This window comes from Chrysoperla carnea, chromosome 5 (assembly GCF_905475395.1).
Source record: "Chrysoperla carnea chromosome 5, inChrCarn1.1, whole genome shotgun sequence".
In the NCBI taxonomy this organism is placed as follows: domain Eukaryota; kingdom Metazoa; phylum Arthropoda; class Insecta; order Neuroptera; family Chrysopidae; genus Chrysoperla; species Chrysoperla carnea.
Window position 1 is genome coordinate 3918096 of NC_058341.1, and position 16518 is coordinate 3934613.

The 16518-nt window shown below is 28.0% G+C and overlaps 2 protein-coding genes across 3 annotated transcripts; both read right to left on the reverse strand.

Moving 5' to 3' along the window:
- Window positions 1-301: 301 nt before the first annotated feature.
- Window positions 302-3277, reverse strand: LOC123300302. The gene is made up of 8 exons (XM_044882857.1): window positions 2953-3277; window positions 2725-2868; window positions 2429-2659; window positions 1754-2145; window positions 1137-1362; window positions 790-1029; window positions 501-626; window positions 302-420 (listed from the first exon to the last, which is right to left on the reverse strand). Exons 1-8 carry the CDS (start codon window positions 3242-3244, stop codon window positions 302-304), a joined length of 1770 nt encoding a protein of 589 aa, XP_044738792.1. The 5' UTR covers window positions 3245-3277.
- Window positions 3278-4872: 1595 nt separating this feature from the next.
- On the reverse strand, window positions 4873-14638 carry LOC123300242 (monocarboxylate transporter 14-like). 2 transcript variants are annotated; one of them, XM_044882775.1, is made up of 5 exons: window positions 14618-14638; window positions 7977-8153; window positions 7515-7845; window positions 6029-7321; window positions 4873-5542 (listed from the first exon to the last, which is right to left on the reverse strand). In XM_044882775.1, the coding sequence occupies exons 2-5, from the start codon at window positions 8136-8138 to the stop codon at window positions 5268-5270; spliced, it is 2061 nt and encodes a 686-aa protein (XP_044738710.1). In that variant the 5' UTR covers window positions 8139-8153; window positions 14618-14638; the 3' UTR covers window positions 4873-5267. The 2 variants fall into 2 exon arrangements, with proteins under 2 accessions (XP_044738710.1, XP_044738711.1); XM_044882776.1 differs by lacking the exon at window positions 14618-14638 and having other exon boundaries at window positions 7977-8172.
- Between the last annotated feature and the right edge of the window lie 1880 nt (window positions 14639-16518).

Sequence of the window (16518 nt, forward strand, 5' to 3'; positions counted from 1 at the left end):
GTGTAATTTGATAACAAAATTAAATGTTAAGGAAAGTATGTTTTGATCCAAAAATAACATACTGGAACTTTCTATAACTCAGATTTTAGAAAAATTTCCGAAACTTTCTAGTGATCTTAACAGATTTGAAATTAAATAATTTTAACACATTTTAACGCTTTAAAACTTTATTAGTATAATGTGGCAAACGAATATATTTTTTATTACCTTCGATATTCTAAGAAATGGAACATTGGAAACTTTATTGTTAGAAAATAATAATTTTCAGAGCTGAATAGATGCCTGTTTAAAGTATACATTATCACTTAGGTTTACAACGCTTGATTATATAAATTATTATACAAAATATTGAACTTATTGCAAAATATATACCAGGTAATTGAATTTTCATGTTAGTGCCAGAAGCAGCAGTTATTAGACCTAAAAACCAATATTTTCTTATAAAAACTTATAAAATATAGACGAATGGTATAAAAATTTGCTGGAAATGATAAGATTACCACATATAGATACACCCAAAATTTCACCAATACCAAAAAATAATAATAAATAGACAAATCCACTTGTTAATTTTTCCAATCCAATAAAATTCACTATGATATCCGTATATACAATATGAACCGAAGCTAAAATTATTATTATATTATTATATACTCAGTAATCGCAAAAATATTCCCAATAAAAGGGTTGATGCTAACTAATAATAAATTGATCTTAAGTTTAACAGATATTAATAGTCCCATCATCTTAGGATTTCATATCCGAATCCTGAACTCAATATATACTCACCAATAAAAAACCCAAAAATAAATGCACTAAAAAAATAATGTGTTTTCGTTGTATACAAATCAATCAATAAGAGATCAATAGTAATCATAATCAATGAAAATGTATAAATACACAGACCAGTACATTTTTTACGTGTGAGTAGAAAACCCAAAACAAATCGTCCAACCATATTTGAAAGACCAATAGTTCCAAAGCAAGTTACCCCTTTAGTAATGTCAAAATCTTTTGTGATTAAATGATCTAAAAATATCGAAAATGATTTATTAAATAAAATGACATATTTTTATTTTATTCTGGTTTTTATTGAATCCCGGGATTATTGAGACTCTACTATATTTAAAATTTACCAAACCAAAATGTAAAAGTTGTTAACATTCCAGCACCAGTGAAAATAGCAGATAATAACAGACACAAATAGGATGGTTTTTTCATCAGTGAAAATTCCCGTAAAAAGTATACAACACCCCAGAATCCATCTGTTAATGTTGACGTACAATTAAATCCTTTTTTGCCCAAATCTTTTATTAACGAAATGCGAGATACAGCCATATGATAATTGACATTTTGATGGCCCTAAAACCAATACAAAATTTTTCATTAAAACGATTTTTTTTATAAATTTGCCAAACTATTATCGAATATGTAAAATTTAACAAGAAATTTGACAAATATGACCCAAATTTATATGAATTTAATACTCGAGCCGTTTCGGGAAAGTATTGCTCACTTTGAAAGCGCTGTTTCGAGAAAAACGTGTTTAAAGTTTCAAAAGACATTTACACTCAGTTAAAAATTGTTTTTTTTCTTTGACGTTTATCTTCGTGAATATTTCTCGAATGAACTTGAAATTTTCAGAGAATATACTTAAATATATGTACATTCCGGAAATGCAAATCGATTCTTTAAAAATGCTAACGGCATAAACTCCCTTTAAAAAAAATAGTTCCATTATAAGAATAGTTACCTTTGTAACACCTGACGATTCAGTTTGTTGAGTTGGTTGTGTTTCTGTATAAACTTTATTCTTCATCATAGTTTGCGAATAAAATATATCGTCACGATTAAATGGATGCGCTACATAACTATGTTGACGTTCAGGATCCTTATCAGTATCATCTTTGATTACCTCCAATTTACTTGGAATTGCACTCTTAACATTTGCAAGTGTTGGCAGTTCTTGTATTGAAAGTTTTTTCATTTTGGAACAACAACCAATCTTATGAGTGGACTCGTCTTGACTTAGATGTGGAACTGAAGCTAATGAAAAATATTTCCCTTCTTCTGGTAACATTAATAACTTAGGTTTTAACGGTTTCAAAAGTGCTGATGCGGTTAAACCAACAATGCCTATGATGGCTAGGGAAATAACAGGGTTTAAGCGATTTACTTCGAAATAATTACAGTGGATTCTGGTTAAGTGAAACAACAAGCGATCTGTAAATTGAACGTTAAACTATGACGATAAAATCGAAAGAACGAATCCCAGATATAAAGGTTTGCTTCGTCCCACTAACAGAGGTAATTTAGTGCCAAAGTGTTGGGATCTCACCATGAGTTCTAGTTATGGAGGTTTCTCACTTATCAGGGCCCACTTAACCAAGTTTCACTGTATTTTATTTAAAAAAAGAATTAAACCAACCACTCGCAATGATTAAATATAATTCACATTCCTTCATAATGCCTAAATGGCCATGTTCTTCATGATTATGTTCTTCGTCTTTCTTCGCAAAAAGATAAAATATAAACGGACTTATCATAATGCCAAAGCATGCTCCGGCCCCACTTATGATGGATGTTACCAAACGATATTTTTCGAAATAATGATTAACGGCTAGCATTGATGATACATTCATAATTCCGAATCCAATACCTAAATCCGAAAGGCAAACAAAATCGGTGATAGCTTTTCACTGGCCAAATGAAACCTTTACTTACCAGAAAATAAACCATGAAAAATATAAATCATGATAACATTATGACTAAATGCTAAAGTACAATAGCTCAGAAATAAAATAATTGTTCCCACAAAATTTCCAACGCGATATCCACAACTATTTAATAATCCACATGAAATTATACCTAGAAAATGATTAGCTGTTTAGATAGACTTTCGAAATTTCAGTTTCCGGAACCCTACCCCCCTCCCCATTGAGAATAGTTTACCAGCAATATTAAAACTAAATCCAGCTAAACCCATTGAATAAGCTAATTCATGAAATGTCAACGGGGCATGATTTTGACTTATATTCGATAAAACTAACGGAAATGCATAATAAAATCCAATCAAAAAATTATTAAAAAATGAAGCACATAAAATGATCCAACCATAACCACCGTCCGGTGGTACCGCTATAAGTGTTGCAACTAAAAATTCGCTACGTTCACTATAACCTTCCGAAAAACTCGATAGACCAATTTTATCTACCACAGCTTTTGATTCACTTTTTACGGACATTATTTTATTTTATCATAATTTATAATAATTTGTCGTCAAATATAACTGGCAGTAACATAATTTTGACGATGGATATTGTCAAATATATGTCGAACTTTTGGAACTATATTTCCAAAGCTTACCTTTCTGTCAAATATTTTTCTTGATTCAAATGCGTTTGGAGTAGGGAATATTAACTTTTCATGAGCCATTTTTGAGTAATTTAATTAATAATTTTACACTGTTCCATCGACAGTGGACAATTCGACAAGTTTCTGAGATTTCGACTCAAATTGGGTCTAGGATAATATTCTTCGAATGCGATTTTAGTCGATATCTCACAAACTATTCATCCAAATATTCCATTCCATTATTTACTTCTTAAATTTTTGGGAGATGGCAATTGCTTCGTTTGCCCGTTTGTGGATCCATGCTTAGGTAAATGTCTGTATCAAGGGCAAGTAGCCATCGTCTGTAGCCGTTTCTGTAATTATAATCCACATAAACTGATGGATTTTTTGACCTGAAATGTTCCATTTAATTATGAACAAAAAAGAAGGATTTATGAAATAAAAAATTTACAATAATTTAAAAATTATTTTCTTTTATTTTAATACTTTGATTATTACTTTTTAAATTTTTTTCTATTTTATGTTTTTCTAGTAGGGGAATGTCTTACAATACTTAATAACAAATAAATAAAATTTATTTACAAAAAAAAAGAAACATTTCGAAAAATTCGAAATTAATATCTATAATAATGACAAAATTCGGTGAACATACATTATTAGGATGATCTCAAAAATGTGTTAAAATAATTGAGAAATACTCAAAAAAATAAAACATAAAAATACTATGAAACGAAAAAAAAAAACTTAAGGTAGTTCGATTATAGGTATAAATTATTTTAAACAGTACTCGAACTGCTTTAATTTATTCAGAGCGTTTTTACTAGAATCTCAAAAGCATATTACCCGATTCAAAAGAGTTGCAATTTTTCTTTTTATCTTCGAATATGAAATACTCCTTGAATCGAATAGAAGAAAAATTCATTCCTACGATATTTGAAATATTGCTACGATCAGACTTATTTTAAAATTGTCTTTTTTTAAGACCTTCCAAGATTGTGACATATGCTCCGAGAAACTTGAATTAATTCCACAATATTTAAATCTCATAAGAAAGCAAAATTTGTATCGAACTACCCTAAAAAAGAAACACTGCCCCATTTAAATTTTTAGTTAAAAAAATTAGTGTTTGAATTATTCAAAAATTCAAAATCACAGTCAATTTTTATTGTCTTACAAAACAGTCTCATTGAGTTAATGCTCTTTAGACGCAAAATAATAGGGAAGTTGTGAATTATAGAAAAACCATTTTCACTTATATGAAAAATCAATTTAAAAAAATATACAACTTCTCTATTCGTATCGTTTAGTAAAAACTGACAATCTCATTTCGAAACGGAACTGTTTTAGTAATTCATTTTCCAAAATATAATGGTTTTTTCTAAAAATAAAATTATATTCGTGATTCAAAAATTTCCAACCGTGTATATGGAACTCTATTTTGATTTTATCACAAATATTGGAAAATTTTGTAAATGTTTGGCACACTTTATATTAAAAATAATAAATTATTCAAAAAAAAAAAATTATATATAATATATCAGTCTTCAACAATCTTACATTCGTAATAAAACAATTTTTTTCCTCTCTAAGATATCCGTAAAAATTCCTAAAAAGAACTTATGGCCAACATTCGTCAAATATCTTAAAAAAACTGTACATATTTTTTTTAGCAACGTAAATTTACAAATTTTATGTACAAAAAAAAAATTAGGAACTTTATAAAAGTATTCGTTATATCCTCCGGTGCCGATTACGGCACACAACCTTACGACTTTTCTCCCGAACCAATATGAAAGTTTAATTTTCAATTGGACTCTATCTTTTTTTATAATTTATTCGGTGGTTTCTTCCCATTCGAATTAATTTTGGTTATAGCTGTATTTACAATTTTTTTTAGCTAAAAAATTATTTTTCTATATAACTGACACATTATTTTCTGTCCTTCGTTTTTCCCAATTATTAATCCAATTAATTGGATAACACATAATCGCTGATAGGGTGATTAATGAACCAGATAAATAAAATGAATAATCATAGCTGCCAGTAATATCCATGAAAGCACCAGCAATGGGTGCTCCAATTGTGGCTGCAACACCTTGAAATAGTAATAAGAGTCCAAATGCATTGGTTAAACGTTCCAATCCTAATAAATCCACGACTAAGATTGATCGTAATGATGCAAAACAGGCTGAAAAGAAAAGAGAATAAAATTAATTTTCGGAATACTTTTTTTTAAGATATGAAAGTTTAAAATAATAATTTAGAAAATTCGCTAAAATTAGTGTAATTTCTCCGTTACTCTTCCCGGCACAGGATATGTTTGATAGGAAAACCATTAATAGGCAAATAATAAACAGTTTTCTGTTAAATTGGCTTTTGAGAATTTCTCCACATCAATTTGAACTTACAAACGAACTCTCTTGAGATTCCGGGAAAAATCTGAGTAACAGTTAAAGAAGCAACTGAGTGATTTACCAACTATGAAACTGAGTCCAGAATTAACTGATCAGCATTTATCTGATCATGAATCACAATATCGATCAATTTAACAATTTTATGGGATTTTCTTTTCGTGGGGATGATTCCTACGATAATCCTTCCAAAATTGAGTAATAAACGTTTGGGCCGAACAGTTAGCAATTTTTTTAAATATGGAAAAAGAATTAATACTCACATATCGATAATCCAAAAATAGTAGCGTAGAAGAATTGATATTCATCAGAATTGGACAAACCACTAAATAAAGTCGATATTCCAGCAATAGTTATCGCAATATTATTAATAACTAACGCATTACAACCAGGAAATGACGTAACAACACCGCATACAACCCGTCCAACTGTATTAGCAATACCAATCACTGAAACCAGCCACATAGCAGAACCATATTCCATACCATTTAGCGAAGCACGTTGTGTAAGATACATGAATGGAACATAAAAACCCATCATGGTAAAGAAACCACTGAATGCTAAAAGTGCAAACGATGGTGATTTTAAGAGTGATAAATCTAACATAGTGGTTAAAATACGATGCAAGGATTCTGGACAACATCTCCAGGATTTTGTTGCTGTCATTTTTCCTTCTTCTTCAATTTTTGTTGTAGGAACACGTGTTACAGATAAATGATATCCCAAGGATGCTTGTGACGTATATTGAGGTAACCTTTGTAAACTTGCTCCAAAGAAAATATCATCACGATAGAATGGTCGTTGTACGTCATCATTTTTTGGTAAAGTTGTCGGGGAATAAACTTTCGGTAATGAATATTTTTCTCCCATTGTGTGTCTTCGTTCCATTTTTTTATTATTTTCACTATCGATTAATGGTTCCCAAACTCCATCTTCTTTTTTCGTGATTGTTTCAGCAACTAATTTCATATTTTCTACCATAATTGGAGCACTTAAACGTTTCTCTGATTTGCTGAGCATTGTCACAGCCGGATGTTGTAAAATATTAGAAGTTTGAGTTTTGTTTGTATTTAAACAATGCATACTGCGTCCTAAAACTTCTTTAACTGTTGGATAATTGTAGTTAGTTTTCACAGGAACTGTTTTCGAATTTAACGAGGTCATTGAACTAAAACTAGTCATACTTCCATTTAATTCGGGATCGAATTTAATACGATTAAATATTGCGTATTGTTTATTATTATTTTCTGATTTTTCCACTTTGGTAACTTCATCACTTTCACTGTTCGATTGTACATCATTTGGGGTAACTTTTGTTGGTTTTATTGGTCGGAATAATGCACCGAAAATACCACAGGTTAATACTAATACAGCTTGGATTAATAATGCGTTACGCCAACCGAATTTTTCGATTAATGTAGACGATACTGGTGCGAAAACAAATGTTCCAATACCTGATCCACAAACAGCGATTCCAGTAGCTAACGCACGCCATTTTTCAAAATAGAATCCAACTGTTATAACGGCAGGAACATAAATTAATCCAAATCCAATTCCTATCAACAAGACAAAAAAAAACTTTGTAGGAATTTACAAAATACTCTCGGAAAAATCTATAATTCGAACGGGAACACAGTATGATGTTTTGAGATTTCCAAACAGGATGTGTCTAAGTTTGAATTATAGATTTTTGGCCAGAAAATTTTATGCGATATTTCTGAGGAAAAAGTTTTGGATAATCCGACTTACCTCCTAGGACACCATATGAGAAGAATAAATATTCAATACTAGTTGAAAACGATGACAATACAAATGCTGCCGATCCAATAATACTTCCTAATATTGTGACTAGTCGAAATCCATATGTATTCGCCAAAGCACTAACAAATGGTCCGGACATTAAATAAAAACCAGATAATAAAGATCCAACTAATGCCACTTCCGGTTTGGTTGCATTAAATGTTTGGCAAATATCCACAAGAAACATTCCAAATGAAAATATAATACCATCCACAATCATGTTACATCCAAAAGATGCCAATACAACTACCCATCCCCAACCACCGTCTGGAGGTACCACCTGAAACATTCCACAAACAGAATAATTATTTCATATTGAAAATTTTTGGGAGGAATGTCAAAAAAATGTTATTCAAAATAAATAACAATAGCTTGACGTCATAGTTAAACAAAAATTTTTATGGTACTTACAACTGTTGCTGCCTCTTCGCCACTCGTACTACTTAATTCTTCTTCAAATATATCCTCAGATTTTTCCATTCTGGGCTCATTAAACTTCTTGATCTGTGGTTTTGTTCCTTCATTTGCCAGAAGTAATTCATTTGGATTTCCAAAATGTTTCGGAGGTGTCATTTTGAATATATTAATCTGTAAAAAAAATTTAATTGAATTATTATTTGCGAGATCATTTTCTCAAGTCCTTTTTGGGGAAAACTTTTCCTAATTTATGATTATGATTTTAATTTTCATGTGTAACTATAGAAATAGTTTTATTGTAATCCGGAACAAGAAAGGAAGAAGTGAAAAAGTTTCAAGTTTTCGAGTTCTTTAAGATATATTCAAAATTTCATTTATTATCGACTTATCATTTTCTAACGCTAGCTGAAAGTTTGATTCAAAGAATCATAGAACAAGAAGAAATTTTCTGAAGGAACTATCTATAAGTTTAGTAGATTCTTCAATTTTAATTTTTTAGTTCGAAACTTTTGGATTGAAGAGAATTTAATGAACCAACAAACATATGCCAGACTGTTTTGAATCATTTCGGACATTTTTTTCGATCTTCCACACTTTGGCCTCGGAATTTCTTCTATAAAAATACCTACATTCTTTTCGATGGAAGTTTTTTCTTTTAATTTTTCAAATTTCTTGTCAATTAAAAACTTTTGGCTTTGAATTATCTTAATCTTCTCATAGTTTAATTTCTTTTGGGTAATTTTTAACGCTCAAAACAAGAGACTTCTTAAGTTAATTTTAACAAAATTTTTATTCAAATATAAATAATTTTAAAAAGTCATTTTAAAATATGCCTTTCTCATATAAAAATAATAGAATTTCTTGAACTGGTTTTTACAGAATAAGTATTTTTTGGTTTTTTTCCATACTTCATTATTATTTTTTTTTTTTTTTTTAGATAAAAATGTAAATTAACAATTATTAATATTTTGTAATAATTTTTAATAAGATTTAATAAAAATTGGTGCCTTTTTAAAATTTCAATAATTGATAGATAATTGATTGAAAGATTGGGACACATTTGAGTAATTTTCCTCGCTTATTGAAGAGGTTGAAAAGTATTTCAGGGTTGACTATCATGACTTTACTTCAACCCTTTTGGCTGAGAAAATTTTACTTTAAAAAAGAAGCAGGAAAACTGTCTCGGAAAGAGAAAATATTGCGTCCAAAAAATGTAATATCACTTACGGTCTATTAAAGACCTTTTAAAACTATACGATTATATAAAAATTTAAAATAAAGAATTATTTTTTGAAAACTTTCCAGTTATTTAATAATACACAGATAAATATTATTATTAGTATTAAGTATTATAAAATTCCAAGAACATCCCTTAAGGGGGGTTGTTTGTCAGTCCTTTTTTGTTGTAATGTAAAATTCCAACAAGCAATAACTATCGATTTGTGAATGTTGTTAACATTAATTTTTTTTTTGTTTGAGAATATTTGACCCACCATGTAGTTTTAAATATCCAGTGGCGTACATAAATTTGATTTTAATATTGTATTAATTATTGTATTTAATAATTTGATAAAAATCATATGTGCGTCACTGGCTTTAAAGTTATAAATCATTGTTATCTGAGGGTAATAATTGGTTTATTTAATCTTTTGCTGAAACTGTTATTTCAATTTTTCGTTTTAGCTAATGGTATATTTTCAAGAGGGTAAATTTTATCTTGTTCTCTATAAAAATGGGCATTTAATTTAAGGGTAAATCTAGATAGTTTTAAGAAAAAACAATGATGTTGTAACCCCACTGGCTAAAGATAATTTAGTTTCGTCATAACTATTTGTGGGTAATAATTTGCTTTTTAAGATAACCTTTGCAATTACAAATCTATTCATTTTTATGGGTCATTGCTGAGAATAAGAGAATATAATATAAATTTGGTAGAAAAAAGTTCGTTTTTATTTTAAACATGAAAAAAATTTTGTGCATTAGTTTTATTCACATTTTGCTCGAACAGAAACGAAACTACTTATAAAAATAAAAACAGCTAAAATCTTCGGAAGATTATGGTTTAGGTGATCATTTCCGTCAGTTTATGAGTACTGTTGGAATTCGAAAGGCATGTTATCGGATCCGTTAAAATTTTCGCTACTTTCCAATCTCAAGCATTTTGATCAGATTCATGTTCTCCCAATTAGCCAGGTTAATCTTGCGACTGGCTTGTACGCATCTTGTACTGGCATGATTCTGGAAGTCATTATTTTGTTGCCAGCTCAGTGGTTTTACCTAGTGGTTTTAATCTTCTATTTACTGATTTTTACTGGTTTTTTAGAATGAATCAACGACACAGACGGTTAGACTAGGATATAATTTGGAGAAATATAGCCATAAACCGTAGCCACGAGTTCTTATGAGCCACGCATGACCTCTAAGTCACATGAAGTCCTGAAGCTAAAAATAAAATAGCCTTAGTAACAATTTTTTATATTAATTGTTTATCAAAAAATTTATAATATGTTTATTAATGGAATTTTCGTGAAGAAAAATTTATGCAAGGAATGTTTTCACAGAGTGTGAAATTATTCAAATGATTTTTTATGAAAAATTTATAATTTAATAATAATATAAAATTTATTACAAAAAAAAAAAATAATTATAAAATTATCATTTATAAAGACAACCTCGTGACAAAACTTTATAACTGGTCTAGTCTTGTTTGTTGCGTTGCAAATTTTTTTTATTTTTATTTGTATTTTGTTAGTAGGGGCTTGTTTAAAATGATATAAATTATGGCGATATTTTTATTTCTTTTGCATTTCTGTACACAAGAAATTTGTATACTTGATGAGAAAAATTGTGTACTCAATTGACTTTTTGAAATGCAAAGAAATTTGCAGTTGTCTAGACTTTTTGCAAATAAATTTCAAATTGACATTGAACTTATAAAAATTTTTTTCTCCTAAACGCGCAAGCGTCAAATTGTCGCGATTGATTATTTATCATGAAAGTTATTTGTATTACTTACAAAGACAATTTTACTTTTGTTTTTAGCTTATTTCTTTTTTTTTTTTATATTTTGATTATGATTATTAAAAACTGATTTTATTTCGCGTTTAAAAATAGATTTTGTGAAGGTAACTATGTTACCTTTCTGATCGAAAGTCAGTATTTTCATCCCGAAAACCGAACTATGTTCCTTATCGCACGTTAATAGCCAAGCAAACTAAAACTTTTTTGAGTAAAAAAGACGACATCTATGTAATAATAATTAAAACTGTGCAATTAACTATTAACTAAATGATTCTGATCTTTGGAAAGTTCTTATAACTGTTCATAGATGACTTTTTAGATAAAATTTGTAAAATATGATTAATTTTATGATTTGTTTATATTTTTATAATAATAATTGATAAGAAAATTTCTACTTTCATAACTTGATAAGCGAAAATTTGAAAAAAAATTATTAAATACAATTTTATTACGATTCTACAACTTTAACTTTTTGTGACACTGAGTAGTATACGTCCTCTCACAAGCAGTATATTCTTGCCATCAATTTAAATTCAAAAATATTGTGTTCTAAATTTTTTTAAATGTGTTCCATGCAAAATAGTCTAAATTTTGACAAATTAATTATCCTTTTTCAGGGACAATCGAATCAAAAAAAAATACTAACACAGATAATATTTTCATTTAAAATGGATTTTACTATGTGTAATTTAGGTATAATAATTTACCTAAAACAGAAAGCTATTGGTCTCGCCCTCCAGGGGCCTTAATCACCACGACATGTTTTAAAATATAAATAATAATAAAAAAAAAGCAAAAACGGATATGATATTTTAACATTGGTTAAATATCTAGCATGTATGGGGTTTTGGTTACTAACGGAAGAAAAAAAAGTATGATGAAATAATTGTTAAAATCACATCATTCAGTTTTTATATATTCTAAGTAAGTTTTAGCTGAGGCGCTTAGTGATTGGTGGCGGCTAAGCTAAATAGTGCCGCGTGTGTGCACATGACGCGCAGAGAACAGCATACAGCTATAGCAAATACAAAATATGCTAAAGGAATTTACGTTTTTATGTCTGACATTATTTTTAATGAAATGATGAAATTGCAGTCATAAGTTACATTTTTTTAACACGAGTGACTCTTCAAATCTAAAAATGTTACTCATATAGTAATGTTGCACTTATAGTTAACGTACTTAGAGATAGGAATGGGAGGTAAAACCTTCAATAGTTTATTGGCATTGAAATTTTATAATAATATTTATATTATGTAATAAGAAACTTTTAAGGCCATTTATGTTTTTATGTCATAGTTTATTTAAGGCGTGTAAAGAGAGGGGATGTTTGCTCTACATTTTTTCAATTGTAAGATGATTAATTTTTATTGCGCTGGGCAGTTTTTATACCCTCTATGTACGGAGTATTTAAATTTTGTAACGATTTATAATAGTAGCTAGACTTTGGGGCAGGTGTGTTCTTGAAAATGATATCATTAGCCCACAAATTCTGGCCTGGCTGGATTACACGATAACTTAAAAAAAGATATTGGGTTGAAATTTTATTACATCGTAAATAAACAAAATTTGTACACGGTTTTTGCCACAAAGATCTTTCTTTCCTTGAACTTCTGTGAAACCCACTTTTCGACAGAATTTAACGAATTTTTTTTCACAATTAAGAATAAGGATTACAATTAAATTAATGACAAAGTTCGTAATTTTGACGTAAATTGGTCAAAATTTGGGAGCTCAGGCATTAATTATACCGTGTTTTAAACGGTACAAATTTCTGAAACTTTTGGATTTAATAGTAAGCTCTATTCTTGGGAAAAGTGGGTTTCATAGTAAGATTCAAGCAAAGGAACTACCTTAAATTGTAAGAGATAGAAGACAATTTTTGTTTGAAACTCTTTTTTCGTTATCTCAGTGGATTTCAGTTTACAGGGTGTTAGGGTATATGGTAAATGTTTTGGTATAACGAAGATTTGTACGGCACCCATCTTTATATTCATTTTAAAATGTTTTTTGGCGCGAAAATAGTAATCTACTTTGAAACTTTATGAAATAATTTTTTCTTATTTTTTTAAAGAAATAATTTTTGGAAGTTTGAAATTTGTCCATTTTTTTATACTTATTACAACGAAACTATTGACTATTTAAAATTAGATCAGACAGAGAATTTTTGTCATTTTTTTTATACTTATTACAACGGGACTATTGACTATTTAGAATTAGATCAGACAGACATATTTTAAATAATTTTTTGGATCGCATTCCAAATAAACGTGTCTATGGTCATTGAAGGTAAAATATTAATAAAATTTAAAATAGGAAGTAATTAGAGATAAATAACTAGTTTGACGTAATAATTAAATAAACTACATTTTTATCTATTTAATTATTAGAAAAATAGATTTCCTAATTTTTTGTACATAATTATATGATGTGAAAAAAATCCATGAAGCATTTTCTTATGCTTTAAGTAAAAATTTAAAATCCAACAAAGTGACAATACTTTTTTTAACAAGTGTAAAAAAAAAGATTTAATTCAAATTTGCATACCGGTTTCTTCTATTATTGCATATTTGATTAAAAAAAAAACGAACGAAAAAAAAATTACAGAAAATTTTTGCAAACTTAATTAATTACTTCACGACCATGGTAATAACAAGAATTTTTTTTATATATTTAATAAATTTATTCAAAATATGACCCTGATAGGTATAAATTATATATTTTTAACAAATTTAAGAAAATTAAGCATTTCTAGCCGTATTGTTTCAAAATACTTAATCTAAAAGTGTTTAAAGAAACGAAACTGTTTAAAGATTCAGAGCATATGTTAAAATATGTTGTTCTTTAATGTTTAATACACAAAATAGTTAAAGAAGATCGAATTCTATCGTTTAGTTTACGAGATATTAACTGTCAACGACTATTTCTTTTACACACGTGGCTAAATAAGATGAAAAATGTCCCGGAATTCATAAAATCGGATAAATATCTCACACTATTCCGAAAATAATGTTTCAGAAAAATTTAAATATTAAAATTGTATCTTAAATTTAAAATGTTCTTCAAAGATTCTTTAAATTTAAAATGTTCTTCAAAGATTCGTTAAATTTAAAATGTCTCATTGTCTATGTTTGAAAATAAACAATTACTTAAAACGGTCGTTTTATTCTTAAATTATTAAATTTAAAATGTTCTTCAAAGATTCGTTAAATTTAAAATACTCTTCAAAGATTCGTTAAATTTAAAATGCTCTTCAAAGATTCGTTAAATTTAAAATGTTCTTCAAAGATTCGTTAAATTTAAAATGCTCTTCAAAGATTCGTTAAATTTAAAATGTCTAATTGTCTATGTTTAAAATTAAACAATTACTAAAACGTTCGTTTTATTCTTAAATTATTAAATTTGAATTCTTTTTTGTTCAATTTAAAACAATTTATTTTATTTTACGACCTTTATGGCTTTACTGTAATATTTAAAATTCTTTAATGACAAATTTTTGAAAAATTAGACAAATATCCCCTTTCTATTTACTTAAATTTTAGCTAATTTAAAATACTTTATTGTACTATTTTTTTTTCCCAGAAAAAATATAAAATGTAAACAAAAATACTTACGTATAAAAAATATAGATATTAATAAATTAATCCAATAATTAATCCCAAAAATAAAAATTATTCACATAAAACACAATAAATAATTAAAATTTATATAAATATTATTTTTTTTAAATTTAAATATTCATAGTTTTTGTTTAATATTTTAAATTACGCGCGCTAAAACAGCTCAGACGATCTGTTTACTATTTTTATAGGTCTATGCTGTAGCAGAGAAGATCGACTCACTGTAATCCACTTGTGAACTGAACTAACAACAACTGAAGTCACTGGTTACAAATGTAACTTTATTAAAACTGTTCACTGGTGTTAATGCTGATAGAGAAATACGGGGGCAAAAATTTCACTGCTTTAGTGTTTGTTGTATATGTTATTATGAAGTCCACTATAATGATTGTAATATAGGCTTCTTCATATATCAATATCCATTATTAAAAATTTGTCTTTGCCGTCAATGATATCAATAAACACAAAATATTGTGGAAAAACAATTTTTATATACATTATGGAATGTACGTCATTGCATTTAAATTTTGTGTTTATAATACGCGCGTTCTTATGAGATCCTTTTAGTAGAGTAGTAGGAGAAGTTAGGGGGAATCCAATCCGTCTTAAAAGACATTCTCAATTATTTTGTAATTATTTAATATAATTATTTGTTGTATGACTCATAATGTCGTTTTTTCTGTCTTAATTATTAAATATCAACTTCTGGGTTACATTTAATTTCCTTTTAGGATTTTTTACGATGCATATTTTCTTACATGTTGTGAGGAGTCCTAAAATAATTGGAAGAATGAGGAAAATTGTCTAATTTTTTTTTCCAATAATTGTTGCATCAGAAACATTTTTAAAGATTCTTGCAAACGCAGAAAATTCTGCGTAATATATCAGTTTTATTTTATTTACTTACTTTTTAAGGTATTTTCCTTTTCCAATGAGAAAATTAAAATTTGATGACATAAAAAATATGGTGAGAGCGTTGTATAAATAAATTACATTTTTCTTCCCATCACCTCCGCCATATTTTGTTATATATCAATTAACAATTTTTTGTGAAACATCTCTTTGGTAACAAAATATAGTGTAACAAAAAAACGACACCTATGTTATAATAATTAAAGCTATAAAATATTGATTCTAATCTTTGATAACTTCTGATTATTGTTCATAGATGGCGTTATAAAATAAAAACATTAAATTTAATTTTCATATCTTTGCTTTATTTAGAGTAATTTGATTTCAAAAAATATAAAAATCCAGCACAGTTGACGATTATATGAGTATTTTTAGAGATATTTTCAGAATCGCATCGAAAAAAATAGGCTTTTCTTCAGGATTTTTGATGATATCTTGAAAAATTCGCGCCCAATTGTTGATTAGATACGATTTTTGCATTTTTTGGATCAAAATTACCTTATTCAATGAGTTTTATCGAAATCAGAGACAACAAATTTTTTTCGATTTTTTGAAATTTTTCGAATTGGCACCCCTTAAAAAAAATCGAAAAATTCGAAAAAAATTTGTTGTCTCCGATTTCGATAAAACTTTGTAAATAAGGTAATATTCAAAAATCGTATTCATTTGATGAACGGATTCGTAATTTCTCCGATATCATCAAAAATTTCACAGAAATAGCGATTTTCTCAGAAACGGTCCATCCAATTATCAAATAAATACGATTTTTGAATTTTTTGGGTCAAAATTACCTTATAAACTGAGTTTTATCGAAATCAGAGACAGGAAATTTTTTTCGATTTTTTGAAATTTTTCTAAGGGGTACCCCTGAAAAAAAAATCGAAAAATTCGAAAAAAATTTGTCGTCTCCGATTTCGATAAAACTCAGTAAATAAGGTAATTTTAACCCAAAAAATTCAAAAATCGTATTCATTTGATGAAGG